A 20426-nucleotide genomic window follows, 5' to 3' on the forward strand; every position below is an offset into this window, starting at 1 on the left:
CACGAAGCGCAGTTCTTAAGAGCTTTCATTGGGGCTTCTTACAAACCCTTAAATTTTCCATTTTCATACCCCGCCATTTTCATACTACGATTTCTGATTGTTCAAAGCGTAACCGTATCAACGTTAATAATAAAATAAATTTCAGTGACTCGTTATCGCGCATGAATCCTTATTTTCCGAAACGTTCGAACCATTACCAGCTAAAAGTTACCTTCTAGGGAGAAAAAAGAACGTTTCGGGAAAGAGGAAGCAGGATTTTCCTTAAGGAGCTAGGTAAAATGAAAATCATGAGAGCAGAATTTTCAGTGGTGCTCTGTACCAGCAAAGATAAAGCATCCGAAGTGCACGGTGCTAAAACTTTTCGACGTTGCTTGCTTTAGAGATAACATTCTTTTAAGGAGCCTGCAAATTACACACCCCTTTGGAGCCTTCTTCTATGTACACTATCATCCCCTTGCACCCTTAATTACTATTAGGTTCGTGAGAGCATTTTATCGCTTCTCTTTTTTATTGCTACAATTTTTCCTCGTAGAATGTTAAATTGGTATGTGTTTAATCAATGATTTCGGAATTTGCGAGAAAATAACATGAGAATAGTAATAAAAAAAAATATATCAACTGTTTGAAAGTCCATGTTTCAGAAGGAATATAACGATAACAATTATGATATTTTTATTAATTTCATGATGGATCAATTTTGTAAATCAATTTTTGTTATGAAAATTGCTAAACTGCACCATAGGCATTCTTTATAATATTATTTACCTATGTACTCATTTACAATTCTAAATAAATTGAGTTGCGTAATGAATCATACTAATAGTGATAATATATTTTTAACAATACTAATAACTTTCAAGTTTGTGATGATTAAATTATAATTTTTTTCAAAGATATGATACATGTACTTTAACCTTGATAATTTACTTTTTGGAAAATTCACAAAATATGTAATCCACGATGACATTCGAAAGCCGCTGTAATGGACCGTCGTACAGAGAGATGGTACCCCAAGTCACTATAGTGGCGTGTATAGAGGTTAATAGAAATTTGGGGATTTCAGGAGTTAGGAATTTGAGACTTTAAGCAATTGGGGATGTAGAGATTTGGGGATGTAGAGATTTAGGGATGTAGGAATTCAGGAATGTAGAGATTTGGGAATGTAAAGATTTGGGGATATAGAGACTTGTGGATGTAGGAATTCAGGGTTGTAGCGATTTGGGAGTGTAGAGATTTGGGGATATAGGGATTTGGAGACGTAAGAATTTCAGGATTTATAAATTTAGCAACCTAGGGATTTGGGAATTTTGCGATTTGAGGGTATGGAGATTTGAGGACGTAGGAATTTGATGTTGTAGAGATTTGATGATATGGGGATTTGAAGATGCATGGAATCCAGGATGTGTGAATATGGGAACCTGAGGATTTGGGAATATAGCAATTAGGAGATTTTCCAATTTTCCAATTTTCCAATTTTCTATTTTCCAAATTTCCCATTTTCCAATTTTTCCCATTAGCTATTTTCCAATTTCCCAATTTTCTCATTTCCACTATCCAATTTTAGAATCTTTAATATTTACAATATGGGGATTTGGAAATGTAAAGATATGAGGATGTATAATAGAAATTTGATGATGTAGGGATTTGATAATTCCCGAATTTGAGGATGTAGGGACTTGGGGATGTAAGAATGCCACTATACTGGCACTATGTAATCTACCATGACATTTTAAAGTCACTATAATGTACTGTCGTATAGAAATTATTGGGTTAGGTTTAGAGATGGTATCCATAAAAGCCACTACAGTAGCGCTTAAAGATTAATATCATAGCCATGATAAGTTAGTTCTGACCGCCCCTGATAAATAAATCGTAGTACAAGCACTTCATAAATCATTTTTCTATTTCACCTTCATTCACCAACCGATTTCCATTCAAACTTTAATTTTGCGTCTTCTGTTCCACAGTAAGTCTCGAATGAAGACGTTTCTTTTTAAATTAGTCTCACATACATTCACTCAAAGGGTTAAGTGCAGTAAATTCAGAAACTTATCAATCTTATTACGTATATCCAGCGTTCAGCTTCAGGACATGCGTACACTATTTGAAAAGAAACCACGTTGTATCTGCGACGATATTCACGAAATATCGTGAAGTATAGTCGTATAAAGAGATCCGCTATAGTGGTTAACACGTTGACTGCCACACAAAAGCAGTTGAAAATTACATTAAATATTATTTTTCTTTCTAACAAATCTTACTAAAAATTCTCACAATATTTAATTATACTTATTATTTATAGTTTCAAATAGTTAATACGGACATTTCCAATTAAGTTAGTGGATATATTCTTAATAATATAGATGACACATTCGTATGGAAGATTAGGCGTCACCCATATGTGGCTGACGTGGCAGTTAAAATGTTAAGATGTTAATAATGAATTTGCATGAAATTGTTTTGCTATTAATTTATAATTGATTGTTTGATTGTTCCAGTGACGGGGTTAGAGCCAGACTTCGTTATTCCGCTGCAGAATGTAACGATCCCGCAGGGTCGAGACGCAACCTTCACCTGCGTGGTGAACAACCTCGGTGGATACCGGGTGAGTCCTTCCTCCTCCGCGAGCAGAGATCACTCTGGCGGCGCCAAGGCCCGGGTAACTATTTTACCATTAACCTGTGTCCGCCTGTAATGGACTACCTTATCTACTACTACTACCACCATCACTACTACTATTACTACTACTACTGCACTACTTATATGCGCGTGTGCCTGCACCTCACAGCACTGCATTTAACTGCACCACAGCCAGCTATGAAAAAGAAAAACCACCGCAGCAGCCGCCAACCATCACCAAGCATCTCTCTTTCTCTCTCTATCTCTATCTTTCTCTCACTTTCTGTACGACATCCATTTTCACCCATCAGCCGATAGAAGCGTTGCACACGAACGTGCCAGTCGCGAACCTTCAGTTCCGCGTAGTTTTCTCTTCCTTCTACAGCCGTTCCCTTATTCTTCTTCTTCTTCTTCTTCTTCTCCTTGCTTTCGACCTTCTCGGCCGGAAGAGACTCCTCGGTAACGAGACGCGGAAAAAAAACAAACGCGAAATGAAAGGAGGAAACGAACGACAGATAGCGTAGCCTGCAGAATAGCGGACGATAGCTTGCGAGAAACTCGTGCATATTGTTTCGTGCAACGTGTACGGGATCACGTTCGACTGTTTTAGGTATAGTAGAGTGCTGGGTTTGTTCGCTCACAACCTACCTTTCGGCTGTCTTTAGAGCGTACAGAGTGTTTTTTCGGGGTAGGGGAGAGTCGAGGGATTTTACTTTCTTTTTAGTTTACATTTACTTCAAATTGGATAGCAAGGTAACTAGCGTCTATGGTGGGCTAAATGGTTACGATATGGGCAAAAAATATGCGATTCCGGAGGAAGAAAAGGCATTTGCATTTTTCAGGGTTGTGATTCCGGTAAGGATGACTGTGGAATGCGGGTATCGAATGGAGGCAAACTTTCTAGCAGACAAATTTAAAAATTTTTGAGTTTGTTAAATTTTCAGTAATCGAACTTTTAAATAATAGGTATGCTTTTAAATTTTTTCATTTCTAAATTGACAGTTAGCAAATTTTACGGAGGTTAAATCCAAATTTAATTTACGAAGATTAGAATTTGAAAATTTTTAAAATATATGTTTCCAAATGTTCTAATTTTTATAATAATGTATTTCTAAGTTTTAAATTTGTATATTCGTAAATTGGTAGCTTTGTAAATTCCTGTGTAAATTTGTGAATTTCAAAATATCTAAATTTACCAATTTGCAACTTTCTAATTTGCTGATTTTTCATTTTCCAATTTCGACTATTTCAATTTTCCAACTTCCAAATTTCCCAAATTTTCCAATTTTCACATTACCAATTTTCTTATTTCCCACTTTCCCAATTTTCCATCTTTCTATTTCTCAATTTCCAGTTTTGCCAATTTTTCCATTTCCAATTTTCTCATGTTTCAATTTCCCAATTTTTCAACTTCCTATTTCTTAATTTCCAATTTTCCCAATTTTCCGAGTTCCTATTTCCTATTTTTCAATTTCCCAATTTTCCTACTTCCACTTTTGAATTTCCTGTTTCCTATTTTCCAATTTTTCAAGTTTCTAATTTTCCCATTTCCAATTTTCCAATTTTCCAACTTTCTATTTCTTAATTTCCAATTTTGCCAACTTTTCCATTTCCGATTTTTCCATTTTTCAAATTTTCCAATTTCCTATTTCTCCATTTCCAAGTGTCCCAATTTTTCCATTTCCAATTTTCCAACTTCTTATTTTTCAATTTTCTCATTTGCACTTTTCAGTTTTAGGATCTTTGAATCAATTCTTAAGTTTCAAATTAATCAATTCTCTCAATTTTTAATTTTGAAGTTTCGTATTTTCCAATTTTGAAAATTCTAAAGTTCCACATTTCTGTATCTCTGAATTTCCCAATTTCGGAGCGCACAAGTTTCTAAGTTCCTAATTTCTAAGTTTCTAAATATCTGAATTTTTGAATTTCTGAATTTCTAAGTTTTTGTTACACCCGAAAGTATTAAACGTAAGATAGTAAATGATAAAATATCTATTCCTTTTATTTATTGCCTTTTAATCTATGTGAAAACCTCTGCACAAAACATTCTGTACGCGCATATTTCTTAATAAATATATCAAAAAATAATCACGAAGGTGCAAAGCGAACAAACCTGCACATCCTTTCAGTTGAAAAGTAGCATGTGCTTCTTTTTAAGCTGCTTCACGGTAATTTCATTTTCTACGTTTTCCATAAAATCGGTATTCGATCACCGTTACCGAATTAATAAAGCTCGATTGCCTTCACCAGACGAATAAAACTCAGTTAACATTATCGAATTAATAAAATTCGATCGATGATATTCAGATTCTATAGAACTTACCGCTAAACAAACAGATAAACGTGATTGAATCGGATCTGCCTACTGTAAATATATATTGCCTTTGAAACAGCTTAAAATCCATTAAAAATAGCGGTAGCTTTGATAGTAGATTACGTGAAACGATAACGCTATTAAAAGAGTGTTAATTGCAAATGGAACTAGTGGAACGAAATTACTCTCTTCAAAAGGATTCTACATTGTTAGATTACAACGAGATTAGTTCTCTTTTTCTGTCTCTCTTTTCTCAAATAATTCTTACTTCACATACTTAATTACGATGTAAAATATTCCTGACATTCATGACTCTGTAATTGAATCGTCGACCTAAAAAAAAATTCAAGGAATTCTCATTTCATTTCCATTAGGATGTTTTATTGGCTAGGCGTTAATTGATTTTTATTCTTCTCGTTCTCTTCTTCATATTTCCTCGACGTAGTACTTTTCTAAAACTCTCTGTGTAGATTTCAGATTTCATTTCATTCATGCACAAGTTTTCTATGCATAGATTAGTCAGTGTAACGTTAGTTATACAAATATTAGGTTTAACCTGCCATTTTACGGAAATGTTTATGCGTATTTATATGCATCTTGTGTATTTATGAAGGTTACGTAGAATAGGTGTAAGTGAAAATTGTTTCGAAGTATATTTAAATTAATTATGAAGGTTTATAGCATTAAGTAAAACCTAACCTAACCTTTAAGTGAAATAAAATTAAGTTCAAAATCATGGAAATAGGTTCAAGTGAATATTATGTTTTATAGAAGTTGAACTATTTATAAATTTAAAAACATGCACTCAAATTCATTGTTGATATAAATTAATCTATAGTTTGCTATTAACTAGATAGCTAAACTAAATAAAGTACACTAATATTATCGTCAAAATATTGATTTATGCTTCTACTGAATGCACAAATAGTACTGAAATTCAGAAATAACGATATTGAATTCGTTAATCAAATTTTTTAATTGAAATAGTGTTCCATGGAAAATAAGGGAGAACTGGGACAAAAGTACGTGTAACATAATTTTTATTCCCTCTCAAAGTTATAGAAACCTAACTTAACCTAACCTAATTTTCAATCCCCTCTCAAAGATATAGAAATCTAACCTAAATTAATTTTTATCCTCTCTCCAAGATATAGAAACATAACCTAACCTATCTTAATTTTTAATCTTCTCTCGAAGATATAGAAACCTAAACTAACATAACCCAATTTTCAATCCCTTCTCAAAGATATAGAAATCTAATATAACCCAATTTCTAATCCCTTTTAAAAGATATTGAAACCTAACTAACTTAACCTAATTTTTATCCCCTCTCAAAGATATTGAAACCTAACCTAACCTAATTTTTATCCACTTTCAAAGATATAGAAACAACCTAACCTAACTTAATTTTTAATCTCCTCTCAAAGATATAGAAACCTAAACTAACATAACCCAATTTTTAATCCCCTTTCAAAGATATTGAAACCTAATTAACTTAACCTAATTTTCACCCCCTCTCAAAGATATAGAAACCCAACCTAACCTAATTTTCATCCACCCCTCAAAGATATAGAAACATAACTTAGCCTAATTTTTAATCCCCTCTCAAAGATATAGAAACCCAACCTAACCTAACCTAATCTAATTTTTAATCCCCTCTCAGAGATGTAGAAACCCAACTTAACCTAACATAACCTAATTTTAATCCCCTCTCAGAGATGTAGAAACCCAACTTAACCTAACCTAATCTAATTTTTATCCCCTCTCAAAGATATAGAAACTCAACTTAACCTAACATAACCTAATTTTTATCCCTTGCAGAAATATACAAATCTAAATCATACCATAAGAAAGTTATGCAAAAGAATTATACAAGAAAATTATTGATCTTTTATCCTTTAGCTTCATGAATAGTCAAAAAGCATTTTCCCATAATTACTATCATTATTTTCCTAACCCTGAAAGTAAAATCAATGATTTTGTATCAAATAAAGTAAAAATACTTTCACTAACGCAGAATAGAATTTTTATTATAAAAAAACAATAAAAAGAAATACTTAAATAAACATATCATATTTTAAGTAACGATAAATACCCGTAATATAAATAATAGAAAATAGAACGCATATAGCTTCGAGCTTTCTTTGGTATTGCGTATATGGTTTATTTATCGATTCCCAGTTACAGTTATGACATGTATAATACATCACCCATCGCACAGTTTTTACAGATTTTTTCGTCTCCGCGTGTTACTTTCATTCCCAACCGCGTTTCCAAAACAGAATAATCTACTATACATGATTTATAGAAATTAACTGTGGGATAAAGATATTTAAAAAAGCTCTAACGAGTGGTTTAAGAATTTAACTATGAAGAAGGTCGAAATGGTACAAACTTGAATGATCCGAATTGGCAATTCAAGTTAACCACCGCAAGCGATATGGCTCAGTAGAACAAAACTCTGTAACTATGAAAAAGAAATTGTTTAAAAATATTTGTGGAAGTGAGAAAGTGTTACTTTCATCGCGTCGTTACTTTTGTCCCAGCTTTCTATCTAAAGAATTTCACGAAACACTTTTTTATTTCTTTTCTCGTATAAGTTATTAAAGTATGATATTCAATGCACAGACAAAATCAATAATACACAATGGTTTCGCTCGTCATTTATAGATTAATTGTATACGTGGAAAATAAGCGATAAGCATTTTAGAGAAATCAGATAAGTAAATATATGTTCACGCAATAAACATTTGATGCAAATTAAATTGTATGGCTATTGAATTTTGTTAAACACAAATATTCGTTGTTTGCGCGAGAATTGTTTTGATGCATAATCCACATATTTTTCATTAATACAATGCTATGGAAATAATTTCAAGTATAATACGGTTAGATATAATCAAGTATAGAAAATTACCAAAATGAAATAATTTTAATTATAAGTTTCATGACATTCATCGCAGTGTTATAGATTTTATTCGCCATAATATTAATTACAGATCTCATATTACTTGTTGATAATACACTGCTCAAAAGAAATATGGCATAGAAAAAATTTAGGCAAAAATTGGCCAAATTTGACTGATGATAACTCCGTGAAAAATCATCGCAAAGTTATGCTCTTTTTTTTAAATTAAAGCTTGAGATCTCTACTTTAAGACCCTGTAGTTTGATTTTAGATTTGATGCATCCCTACCACAATAACACCGTAAATGTGAGGTCATGTTTGCAATATTGAAAATTACAAAGTTTGACGAAATGCATGGACTTGCCACATTTTTTTGGGGCGATACTGTTTACAGCAGCATAAAGTACAAACCTTTATCTTTAATTTCCAGTATGTGAAAAACCGCTACCATTTTTTCTGCAAAGATACAGAACTTTAAAGAAACCCTTGCATTTATGGCATATACCGCCGGCATTAGCATTACCCGATATGCACCTCGGAGAGGTTGGTGGACAGATTTTGCACATCATATGCCTCTGACAAGAGCCTTTTTTTGTGTGTATATGTGTGTGAGTATCTGTGTGTCTGTATGTTTGAATTCTAATAACGCGTGTTTCCACCGCGTTGTTGAATTATCCCTTGCAGTCGATTACTCATGTTAATGCAAGCCCTAATTTCTTCCTGTGGAATGTCATTCCAAATTTCAGTTAAGACTTGCGATAGATTTTACAGATTGGTAGGTTGTCTTGTTAAATTTCTATAGGGTTCAAATTTGGACTTACTGCAGAATATGGAAGCAATCAAATTGAATTGGGACTGCAAAATTCGAGAATGATTCTCAACGAGGCTTCTCGACGATAATTCATACACAGACACAGATTCTCACACACAAATACGCACAGAAAAGGCTCCTGTCAGAGCCATATAATGTGCAAAATCTGTCCAGCAACCTCTCCGACCTGCACATCGGGTAATGCTAATGGCGGCGATATATGCCATAAATGCAAGGGTTTCTTTAAAGTTCTGTATCTTTGCAGAAAAAAATGGTAGCGGTTTTTCACATACTGGAAATTAAAGATAAAGGTTTGTACTTTATGCTGCTGTAAACAGTATCGCCCCAAAAAAATGTGGCAAGTCCATGCATTTCGTCAAACTTTGTAATTTTCAATATTGCAAACATGACCTCACATTTACGGTGTTATTGTGGCAGGGATGCATCAAATCTAAAATCAAACTACAGGGTCTTAAAGTAGAGATCTCAAGCTTTAATTTAAAAAAAAGAGCATAACTTTGCGATGATTTTTCACGGAGTTATCATCAGTTGAATTTGGCCAATTTTTGCCTAAAATTTTTCTATGCCATATTTCTTTTGAGCAGTGTATTAATCATAGACGTAATAAGTTTCACTAATTTCATAAAAATAGTAAGTGATAGCTTAAATTGTAAAATGAACTGCAAAAAATTTAAATCATAGTACTTTATACGTCCATTTCCTTTGTGGTATTTAACGAGCTAATTAACTCGCTCATAATTATAGTAAAAAGAAATTCAGCTTTTAAATTCATTTTGTCGGGCAATGAATTTCTTAAGGAAAAACAATGAGTAACATTAATTGAGGTTATTTATAAAGTGAATAAATTCGTGCGTGTTGGTGTTAATTAATTACCTTAATGAAACGGAAACGATAATTTCGTAATTGAAACTCGCGGTAATATATATATTTGACAGTTTTACGATCCCACTTGTTGAATGGATTTCTTACTACATAGAAGACTCAGTGGAGGGAACATTTCTTTCCGAAGAGATTTCTCTGAAAGTTGGTCCGCTGACTTTAATTAAGCCTTGAAATCCTGAAGTATATAACTTGGAAAGAATGATTCGCATTTACTAATGGTATCCGGAATTCTTTCTTTTAGTACGAACTTTACCTACGTGTAATCGTTTACGCAGTTTATTCGTGAAAGATATTTGCAAAAAATTTTAAACAATTACTTTCGATTCCACTTTAATATCTTGGTTAATTCATTTTTCATTGATGACAAGTCTTGTGATGTATAAAAGGAAATTTCAAGCATAAGAATATGTCAATAAATTCACATATGTTTGAGATTAAGAATTATTCAAACGATGTTGGGCATTAATATTAAAATAAGCTATTAATTGTATTAAAAATTAAACTATTACAATTGTATTAAAAATTGAAATACAACAATAGTATTAAAATATTATTAAAAATTAAAATACATTTGAAAAATATTATTATAATGTGTCTCATACGATAATTAAAGAGTTACATACAAAATGTAGGATTAAAAAGCAAATAAATTTTGACATGCGTTGTTGACATGGAAGGTGCAAAATATCGCTTATGGCATATCAATGTAAAGGTTAAAGTTTGATTGAAATGACTACATAAACCCTCCATTACTGCCCTCAGTTGTATAGTGGATTGCCAGTCACACGGAAAAGTGACTGATTGCGGAACATATGAAGTTTGACACAATTTGATGACATACTAGGAAAATAGCATTCGCGGATGCGTTTCAAAATCAGAACAATGAATTATTTTATATACAACATATCTTACTTTAGAACTTCAAAAGAGCTCATCAAACATTCCAACTACAACATTTCAGAGTTAAAATTTACTAACAATAAAAGATCTAGTGCAAAGTTTTAAGTGCGTTCAAAATGTTCTGGGACTGTTACGTATCTTTTGTTCGAAGGTTTATGGCATTTACAGTATATCGCCTTCAAAATATCTCCTTCTGCACGTATGCATTTATAAAACCTCTTTTTCCAAATTGCGAATGCTTCCGATAAGCCGATTTCGGAATCCGCCTTAACTCTTCCTGCGATTTTGTAAGTATGTCTTCTCGAGTATCGAAACGTCGCCATTTCGGTGCCCGTTTGAGGCGGGAGGAGAAAAAAGTCTGACTTCTATCACCGAAAGCAATTTGAAGCATCTTCCCCTCCAGTGCTGTTTTCTTAAGATTAAAACAGAATTTTATGCACGTTCTCTGCTCGTGGAAATCACTCGTCTTCCAGAATCGCCAAAGCCACAGCTCGCGATTAACTGCAACGGACAATTACTAGAGAACGACGCAACCGATTGTTAAACTTAGCACGCATATAGGAAAGCAATCGAAGATCATATGCTGCGAGTTTCGTTTTTCCGTTGCTATGCCAGTCCCCTTTTTGAACGCACCTTATTTCACTAGCAATGTATATCAATTTTTATATTTTTACATCTGTATTTTTCGAGAAATGGTGGCCTTCACTCACCATAAATGAAATTTTATATATTTCTTAATGTCATATCAAAGCGTCAAGAGTTTATTCACGTGCATGACCTTCAACATGCAGTATGTTCAATAGAATATATTTAAATTATTTCATTTTAATTTAGAGTTCATTTAAAGTTCAAGGAGTAAAGTATAAGAGAAAACGCTCATTCGTAGCTCTATTTGTTCAACGCCTTTTCACGAGTAAACCGCAGGATATCAGTTGGTTAAGCTAAAATGATTTGTCATTCAGTGAATTCGTAAAGGGCAAAGATACTCGGCGTGTTTACGGCCGTATATATGCGCATACATTTGGCGCAAGACTTTACCGGGTCTCTTGATCATGAGAATGAAAATGAAAATGATAATTTGTCGTATACGAATCAGCAAGTCAAATATCGCGAGTTAGGCGCGTTCGCGCTTTGTTCGCGAAAGAATGATGATTTTCGTCGGTCGTACACGCGGTAACTGAAATTATGCATGCGCTTTCGAAACACATTTTATCGTCGCATTTCCCTCGCCTCTCTCGTTGTATCGATTTCATTCCTCGTCTGAGACGATGGAAATATTTATTCGGACTCTTCGCAGGTTGATGAAAATTGAATACGAATATATCCTGTCATCATCTCAAGAAATACGAAGCTATAATTTTACAAGCGAATTTATTCACGACATTACAAAAAATTCAAAAGATCGTTATGAAAGGATATTTTAAATTATGTCTATTCAATTGTATTAGCTAGTATTTCATTATACTATTGTTGCACCTTCCACCCTTTACACGATTTCGCTTTTACGCAGTTTCCTGAGAAACCTGTTTTCAGTGTAAATCGGGGAACACTGGATTTTTTAAAATGTCGGTGAGCACTAAGCACTGTATTGTTTTAATTGTCGGTAATTTCAATTTGCACGGTTTTCTTTGCCATCTTTTAAATTAGAGGTTAGGTGTATACTCTATTTTTCATTTTCGCTTTAGAAAAATAGCTGCGTTGAAGATTTCTTAATTTTCGACAAATTTTCATTATTCTGTATATTAGTTCATAAAATATATCAAACCATAAAATTCATGAATTCATAAAATCGATATGTACAATACGACACATTATAATAATATTTTCTTAGTAAAAGAAAAAATTAAATATTGTATTTAGATAATATAGTTTTATCATTTTTTTGTATATACTATCCTTGAAAAAATATTTTATATATTTTCCTACAAAACATTACAATAACAATACAATAATAATAATAATAATATTTTGCATTATAAACTATAATACATTGTAGAAAATATTTTTGGGAAAGAAGAATAAAAAATTATTAAGTCAAATTGATGAAAGTTTTGTCTAATGGTTCATACATAAATTATGTACCCTTAAAAATTCATTTCGTAATTTCAATAAATTATATTTTTCGGGAAAGTTCTTCGTCAAGCCTAAAAAATGTATTACGAAATAAAATACACAAAGTGTATTTAAAAGAAAAATAAATAAAAGAAAATTCATTTTTAGTTTTTGATACATAAATCTTTAATTCTAATTAACGTAATCTGAATACCTATTAGCGTCTCACGAAAAAATTGATAATGTAAAAATTAAAAACATGGTATCCGAATATTGATGTCCTTCACTATAATGCGATAAACTTTTATTTTAAAGGAATTTGTTAAAATTTCCCACGGAATTTCTTTGTAGGTGTACATAGTTTCTGCGTTTTTCCGACTGAACGATTCTTCAGCAAATTTCAAGCTTCTTCACAGAAAATTTTTCACGCCCGCAATATTCCTCCTCTGGCGTTTCGGAGTTTCTTCGAATATTCTTTCCTCGTGATTCTTAAGGTGCGCGGATCCGGCAAGACGAGTAACTTAAATAAGCGTACTCGAAAAGCTTAATCTTGCTATTCATGCACCGATGAATAGCCGGCAATAAACGCATTCTGCAGCCCCGACATTCCACGGCAGTTAGAAATACAAGTTTTGCGACAGCGATTTCAATTTTCCGTGCAGACCCCGAAATCGTCGGTTTTCGTCCCCATTGTCGCCCAACAGTCTAAAGTTACAATTCCCATGGGATACTCTGCAAGAAAATAACACTGGAACTCCGTTTATCTGCTCTTCATTTGTACGAACAAGTTAATGCTTTCAAAGAAACCACCCCTGAGTTTACCCTTCAAATTTTAACGAGTTTTTGAAACTCGATAAATCGTGTTATCACGAATATTACTGTATATACTATTAGAAGATAATTCAATAATATCAATAATAATGTAAGAGATATTTATTACAAAAATAATTTAGAGGATGGAAAAAATAGTTAAGAAGTTATTTAATGTTAAAAATAGTTTTAAAGATATTTAATTGTAATTTTTTAATGATGTCTTTCTATATTGCAAACTGTATTTTTGACAAATTATTTAAGAATTAACTCTTGTAATTCAGTTTATAGTAATAGCTAATTGGTTCTTGAAGGAAAACCATACATAACCTTAAACTTATCGAATTAAGCACTAAAAATTTCAGTTCACAATTTCAAGTAAAATTTGTAAGTGAATTTTAGTAAAAGAATTGATTTATAATTTTTATTTAGATAGCACCCGTATAATGCACCCCATATTAAAATATCGAGTTGAACAGTATATTACACGAATTCATGTGATCATTTTTTTAATACTGTCTCAGTTAACGCATCTGAATTATTCAGACAAATTGATTGATACCATAAAGTATAAATTCTATTAAACGGAAGTGTAATTTCACCTCTTATCGTTCCTCCTCTGTTGAATTAAACATGAGACGCCGCTTCCTCCCCATCATATCTTATGTATTTTTATCATTTGTTCAAACGATTTCGATCGCTGTATATTCTTCGTGCATTTCGTAGTATCCTACGATCGACGTAGAAATACTGGAAATATTTTCTCGTTTATTGGTTTTGTGGTGTATTTTTCTCGGGTTTATCAAAATTAGAAAGAAAAGTTTGAAACCCATGGTATCATGGCTTCTTGGCTTCTTAGATTTAAGCTTCGACGCTTAAACACAAAAAATTTGAAACGAGTTGAATGAACATGCTCTAAACAAATTACAGCCGATCCTCACATGTCCCAGATGTAATAACATTTATAGTAATACAATTCATGCGATTGCAGAATGTGAATATAGTACTGAAATGTTTGAACGAGTTATTGCTATCGTCCTTATAAATTATTCGTATGTTTGATTACAATTTGATTTATGAAATTGTCTTTATTAAATGGGACTGAAGTTGATTATTGGAGTTGAGTTGTATTTGAATATAAACCTACGTCATTCGAGAAATTTATTATTCAGTCATGTGGTATCAACATTTTTTGGTAATTATGTCAAATAGAGTATATTTCACTGATATCAATGATTTTTATGTATGTTGTGAAAGTTAATTTTCTGAATAATTTCTTGTGTACGTATAACAGACAGCATTTAAAAATTTCTGCAGTTCCAAATTGGGAATTTAAGTGCCTGAAATATTTTTATATTTTCAGATAATCAAATTCCCATGTAGGTCAAACTCTTGATCCTTAGAAATTCTTGATCCTTAGATAATTCATTTTTAGAATAGCACATTTCTAAGTTCTTAAATTTCCATTCAATAAATATCCTCTTTCTTATTCGTTATTCTTGAATCTTCAAGCTTCTAAATTTTTAATATTTTTTTTCTAAATTTCCAAAGTGCTAAATTACAAAACTATCAAATTGCTAAATTACCAAATTTTCAAATTTCAAAATTTTTACAATACCAAATTACAGAATCCCTAAATTCCCATGAAAAGAAAAATTTAAAAAATTTTATAACTCCTTCGCCCTCTGATTCCAGCTCTGCATGCATTATCCACATTTAATCTGCCCATATACCTTCAATGAATTAAAATAAAAGTATATCTATACTGCGATATGCACTTTGAAATGATACGATAATTATTAAAAATATAGTGTTATATTATTATACCATAAAACAAGCCATCAGTTGTACACACGAAGGTACTCAGAACGTTGACTTTCATAACACATATGAAAACCATTTATAGTAGACAACCCAGGAGTTGACGCGTATGCTGACCCAGGTATTTGAAAAGGCTACCCCCTCAATTTATCTGAATAGAGAAATGGATATGAAGACTCACATAATTTCGGCGGTGGTAACTATTGACTCCAACAGTCAGCACACCAATTAGGCCAAAAACAATGACAGTCGGCAACCGTCTGTGTGAGAGAGATAGTGCCAATTGCTTGATGCAGTTATTGTCATTATTATTCTCATTCGCCGATATGTCACGCTGGAAGTGTTCACGGTGGGGATAGGTGGAGCAACCGAGTGACTTCTTTTACTCTGGGTCGACCTCCCCGCGATAATTCCTGGGTCGTCTACAATACATCCATGAGATATACCATATTCTACATAATTATCAAATTCTTCTACAGCCATGAATTTTCGTGTCATGATCGGCACCGATTCGCCCACAAAAAATAGCGCACAAACGTGTATTGCACAAAAGTTTCATCACAATGCACAACACACTTGAGACTGTTTGTTCGTGGGATGAAATATGATGCAAGCTGCATTGGACGACAATTGAGTGCACAATGTTTCGAATATGTTATGCGTCGTAAGTAATAGCGAGGCCACGACGATCAAGTCGTGTTATCAGACTGTCTTAGCGTGTCTCCGAATTCTCACTTACGCGAGGCATGTCTTGATGCATGATTATATGATAATGAGAGAGACCACGAGGTTGCATGAGCATGTTTTTGAGTAAGCATTTATCTAGATCAATAAGATAAATAATGGAGGTCAATTGATAATCGGTAGAAACTGTAATATAAAACGGTACAATGAATACGAAATAGTGTAAAATAATAATTCGAGCGTTATTCTGTAGCCACAAGTTATTTACCAGCTTTTATTTACAGTGACGACTATATACTTACGTACGCCATTTCATTACTCCTCTTAGGCTGCTTCGGTAGGGACGTATTTCAATATTCATCATGCAAGTTCTCAAGTATTACCAGATTTTTGCGATAACAGATTTTTAATTTTCAGGGTTCTGAATTTTTGAGTTTCTAAATCTCTATATTTTTAAAATTCCAAATTCTCTCCATCGTAAATTTAGAATTCATAAATTCTCAGATTTCAGAAAATTTCCGAATATTGAAAATTCTCCAGTCTCATATTTTCAAATTCACAAACTTTTAATTTGTGATTAGGCAAGTTAGATTGAATGGATAAATTAGAAATTTGTGAATTTAGAAGACTTAGAAATTTAAGTTTAAAAATTTAAAAATTTAGGAATTTGGGAACTTGAATATTTGTTATGGTAAAAATGTGGTAATTTCAGAATTTAAGAACTTACAAATCATTTAAAAAGTTTGAGATATAGGTATTTGGGTATGTGAGAATTTGTAAATATAGAAATTTGAGAATGTGTGTGAGTTTGAGAATTCAGCAAATTTTTCAGATCTCGAAAACTTGAAAATTGTGTAATTAAGGAATTATGAAATCAAAAAATGTAATATTGGAAATTTGTAATCTTTTACGTATTTACAAACTGATATTTGTAAATATAAAAGTTTTATCACTTGACTCTTTGAAAATTACATTTAACTTTCACTTATTGAATACATTACATTACTTTTCTGTAATAAACAATATGAAAAATTCCATATAACATTTCAAATTAAATTAAATTTTTCATATACGCAGTCAGGAGCTGTAATTACTGAAACCAATGAGAGATCTTTGCTGGCATGCGATAGATATATTTTGTAACAACGTTGTTTCTGTTTTGTTAGAAACTTCATGAGAGATCTTCTGATGTTTTGAAGACAAAGTCCAAATTCTCCGTAAGTATATGGTCGCCACTGTATATGTTATGAACAACAGGATTTAATTAATTGTTGGAGTAACTTGCAGTTAGGAAAGAGGCACTAGTAACTAAACTAATGATGTTCTCACATCTAATGACAATATATAGAGTGACCAATGACACAGCATTGATATAAATATTAATATTGATTATAATATTAAAATTGATTAATAAACTTTAATAAAGTTAAACTTCAATAAAGTTTAACAATTTATTTATATACATAATAGAAGAAACCCATTTTCAGACAAAGTAATGATTTAGAACAGAAGTTTGATATAAGAACAATAAATTGAAAGACAAACTTCCATAAAAATTATTATTACAACAAATTTTATTACAAAAACTTTGTATAGCTATTTTTACAGAAAAATGAAATTATATGTTTATTATGAAACTACCACTTGAAAATGTTAAATAACCATTAGTCAATATTAATTCTATTGAATTTTGAGTCAGGAATTTTAACACTGCAGTGCCTTAAAAATTACTAAAATACATATTTGATTATAAAAACCAATAAAATAATCAATTTAAATCTTGCATGTTTTCTTACAGAGATGTTACAATAATTCATTACAGAACCGATCTATATTGTGAACTTTTGTAGGGGGGAGAAGAGGACTCTGAATATGTTGTACAATGAAATTTTTCAACATAGTTTTATAGGTTGCAAAAGTTTGGAATTTGAGAATTCTTTAATTTAAGAATTGAGGGAGTTCGAGTGGGGAAAATTTGAGAATTGGGGAATTTGGGGAATTTGGGGAATTTGGGGAATTCAGGGAATTTGGAAAATTTGGGGAATTTTGGAATTTGAAGAATTTGGGGGATTTGGGAATTTGGGGAATTTAGGGAATTTGGGGAATTTGGGGAATTTGGGGAATTTAGGGATTTTGGGGATTTTGGGGGATTTGGAGAATTTGGGGAATTTGGGGAATTTGGGAATTTGGGAATTTGGGAATTTGGGAATTTGGGAATTTAGAAATTTGAGAATTTTGGAATTTGAGAATTTTAGAATTTGAAAATTTTGGAATTTGAGAATTTTGGAATTTGAGAATTGTTGAATTTGAGAATTTTGGAATTTGAGAATTTTGGAATTTGAGAATTTTGGAATTTGAGAATTTTGGAATTTGAGAATTTTGGAATTTGAGAATTTTGGAATTTGAGAATTTTGGAATTTGAGAATTTTGGAATTTGAGAATTTTGGAATTTGAGAATTGTGGAATTTGAGAATTTTGGAATTTGAGAATTTTGGAATTTGAGAATTTTGGAATTTGAGAATTTTGGAATTTGAGAATTTGAGAATTGGAGAATTTTGGAATTTGAGAATTTTGGAATTTGAGAATTTTTGAATTTGAGAATTTGAGAATTGGAGAATTTTGGAATTTGAGAATTTTGGAATTTGAGAATTTTGGAATTTGAGAATTTTGGAATTTGAGAATTTTGGAATTTGAGAATTTTGGAATTTGAGAATTTGAGAATTTGAGAATTTGAGAATTTGAGAATTTGAGAATTTGAGAATTGGAGAATTTGGGAATGCGGAAGTTTAGAAATCTGAGTATTTATTAATTTGAATGCCAAGGAATTAAAAAATTAAAAACTCCACGAACTTAAAAGTCATCTAGCAACCAATCCTACCAACTAACCAATTTATCCAATTCCCTTACACCAGTATGCAAAGCATAATTAATAAAAGTACGATACCGTCAGAATCGCCAGATTCAGAGAGCAAGATACAGTAAATAAAACGCGAAAAATGAGTGAGGGAAGGAAAGGTTGACGGTATGCACGGAGAAATTTCAGCTCATTTAGTTGATGGCACAAATTACGTCGAAAGTCAGGAAGATTAAGTTAAGCCTTTACCCCGGACGAATGTGCAGGTATCAAAGCAAACGGCACCGGAATTCATATCTCCCTGCTACACACGCCACGGAGTAATCTTGTTTAGCGGCGTAATGCATGCCTCGTATGAAATGCTCGATCAAACTACAGCTAATCATTCGAACGATTTGATGATTTGCATCCTAACGAATCTCGTAAGAAACTAGCCCGGCGAAATTGAACGTCGAGTTACCCGAACGTAACGCGCGCGATCGCAAAGGAAATTAATGGGGAAACGAAATATTAAAAGCGTATGAGGTTCGTTGCGATGGGAAAAGGGCAAACTTGTAAATTGTAGGTACAATCGAGATTGGCGCTTTATGGCGTGGAGATTCTTTCACAAAGCACGCAGATTGGAAAACGGAACGAGTAGAGGTGAACATTAATTGCGTTCGTATGCAATTACTCGTATGTGTACACTGAATGCACCGGAAACTTAAAACGAGTATTATGCCGATGTTGCGTGGAAATTGAAATAATTATTGATGGTGTTTTGATACGAGATTTAACACGTGACGATGTAACGTATTGTTATAACTTTTGTTGAATCACCGAGGTATATTGCCGCGTAGTGGTATAACTTGATATAAAAAAGAGTGAATAATGTCAGAACTGTATGTGTTATATCGACATGGAATAATATAACGTGACATAATTTGGGTGGATTCAATCAAAAGGTGTGTGACACCAGACTACGTGCGTTATATCGCCACGAAGCTATATAACGCGACATGATTTGTGAGGACTCGATGCGAAAGAGCATAACGTCAGACTACGTGCGTTATGTCGCCGCGAAGCAATATAACGCGACATAATTTGTGGTGATTCAATGAAAGAGTGTGTAACATTAAAACTACATGCGTTATATCGCCACAAAGTAATATAACACGAGATAATTTGTGAGGATTCAATGAAAGCTTGTGTAACGTAAGAACTACATTCGTTATATCGCCTCAAAATAACATAACGTGACATAATTTATAAGAATTTAATGAAAGCTTGTGTAACGTCAAAACTACATTTGTTATATCGCCGCAAAATAATATAACGTGACATAATTTCTAAGAATTCAATGAAAGGTTGTGTAACGTTAGAACTACATGCGTTATATCGCCGCGCAGTAATATAACGCGACATAACTAGTGGCGAGTGAATGAAAGCTTGTGTAATGTTAGAATTACATGCGTTATATCGCCGCAGAGTAAAATATCGCAATACAACTTGTGAAGATCTAATTCAAGCTTGTATAACGGGTGACAAAAATTTATTAATCTATAAATCTGTAAATTCTTAGATTTCCAGGTTTCCAATTAAAAAAATTGTTAAATATGAAAATTCTTAGATTTCCTAAAATTTGTAAATATTTGAATTTACCAATTCTTAAATCTCAGTTAATATTTCAGTTCGCAACAGTTAAAATTTCATAATGTTTGAAAATATGAAAATTCTTGGATTTCCTAAAATTTGTAAATATTTAAATTTT

General features: G+C 32.4%; 1 protein-coding gene and 1 long non-coding RNA gene across 10 annotated transcripts in view; one reads left to right on the plus strand and one right to left on the minus strand.

The window, feature by feature from the left end:
• LOC100881812 (lachesin) overlaps window positions 1–20426 on the plus strand; it is a 491556-nt gene that overhangs the window by 307534 nt on the left and 163596 nt on the right. For 3 of the 9 annotated variants that reach the window (XR_013040183.1, XM_076538479.1, XM_076538478.1), the window contains 2 exons: window positions 2499–2659; window positions 16989–17039. Coding sequence is in view for 8 of the 9 variants with exons in the window: in XM_076538479.1 (XP_076394594.1) it covers window positions 2499–2659; window positions 16989–17039 (212 nt within the window). In the remaining variant the exon portion in view is untranslated. The remainder of the gene's footprint in view (window positions 1–2498; window positions 2660–16988; window positions 17040–20426) is intronic. The other 6 variants (XM_076538482.1, XM_076538481.1, XM_012279644.2 and 3 more) reach the window with 3 other exon arrangements.
• LOC143265552 (uncharacterized) lies at window positions 12547–15411 on the minus strand. The gene is made up of 3 exons (XR_013040187.1): window positions 15320–15411; window positions 13920–14191; window positions 12547–13239 (listed from the first exon to the last, which is right to left on the minus strand). It is a non-coding gene; the product is annotated as an uncharacterized LOC143265552 (long non-coding RNA).

Source organism: Megachile rotundata, chromosome 12, assembly GCF_050947335.1.
Source record: "Megachile rotundata isolate GNS110a chromosome 12, iyMegRotu1, whole genome shotgun sequence".
Taxonomy (NCBI): Eukaryota; Metazoa; Arthropoda; class Insecta; order Hymenoptera; family Megachilidae; genus Megachile; species Megachile rotundata.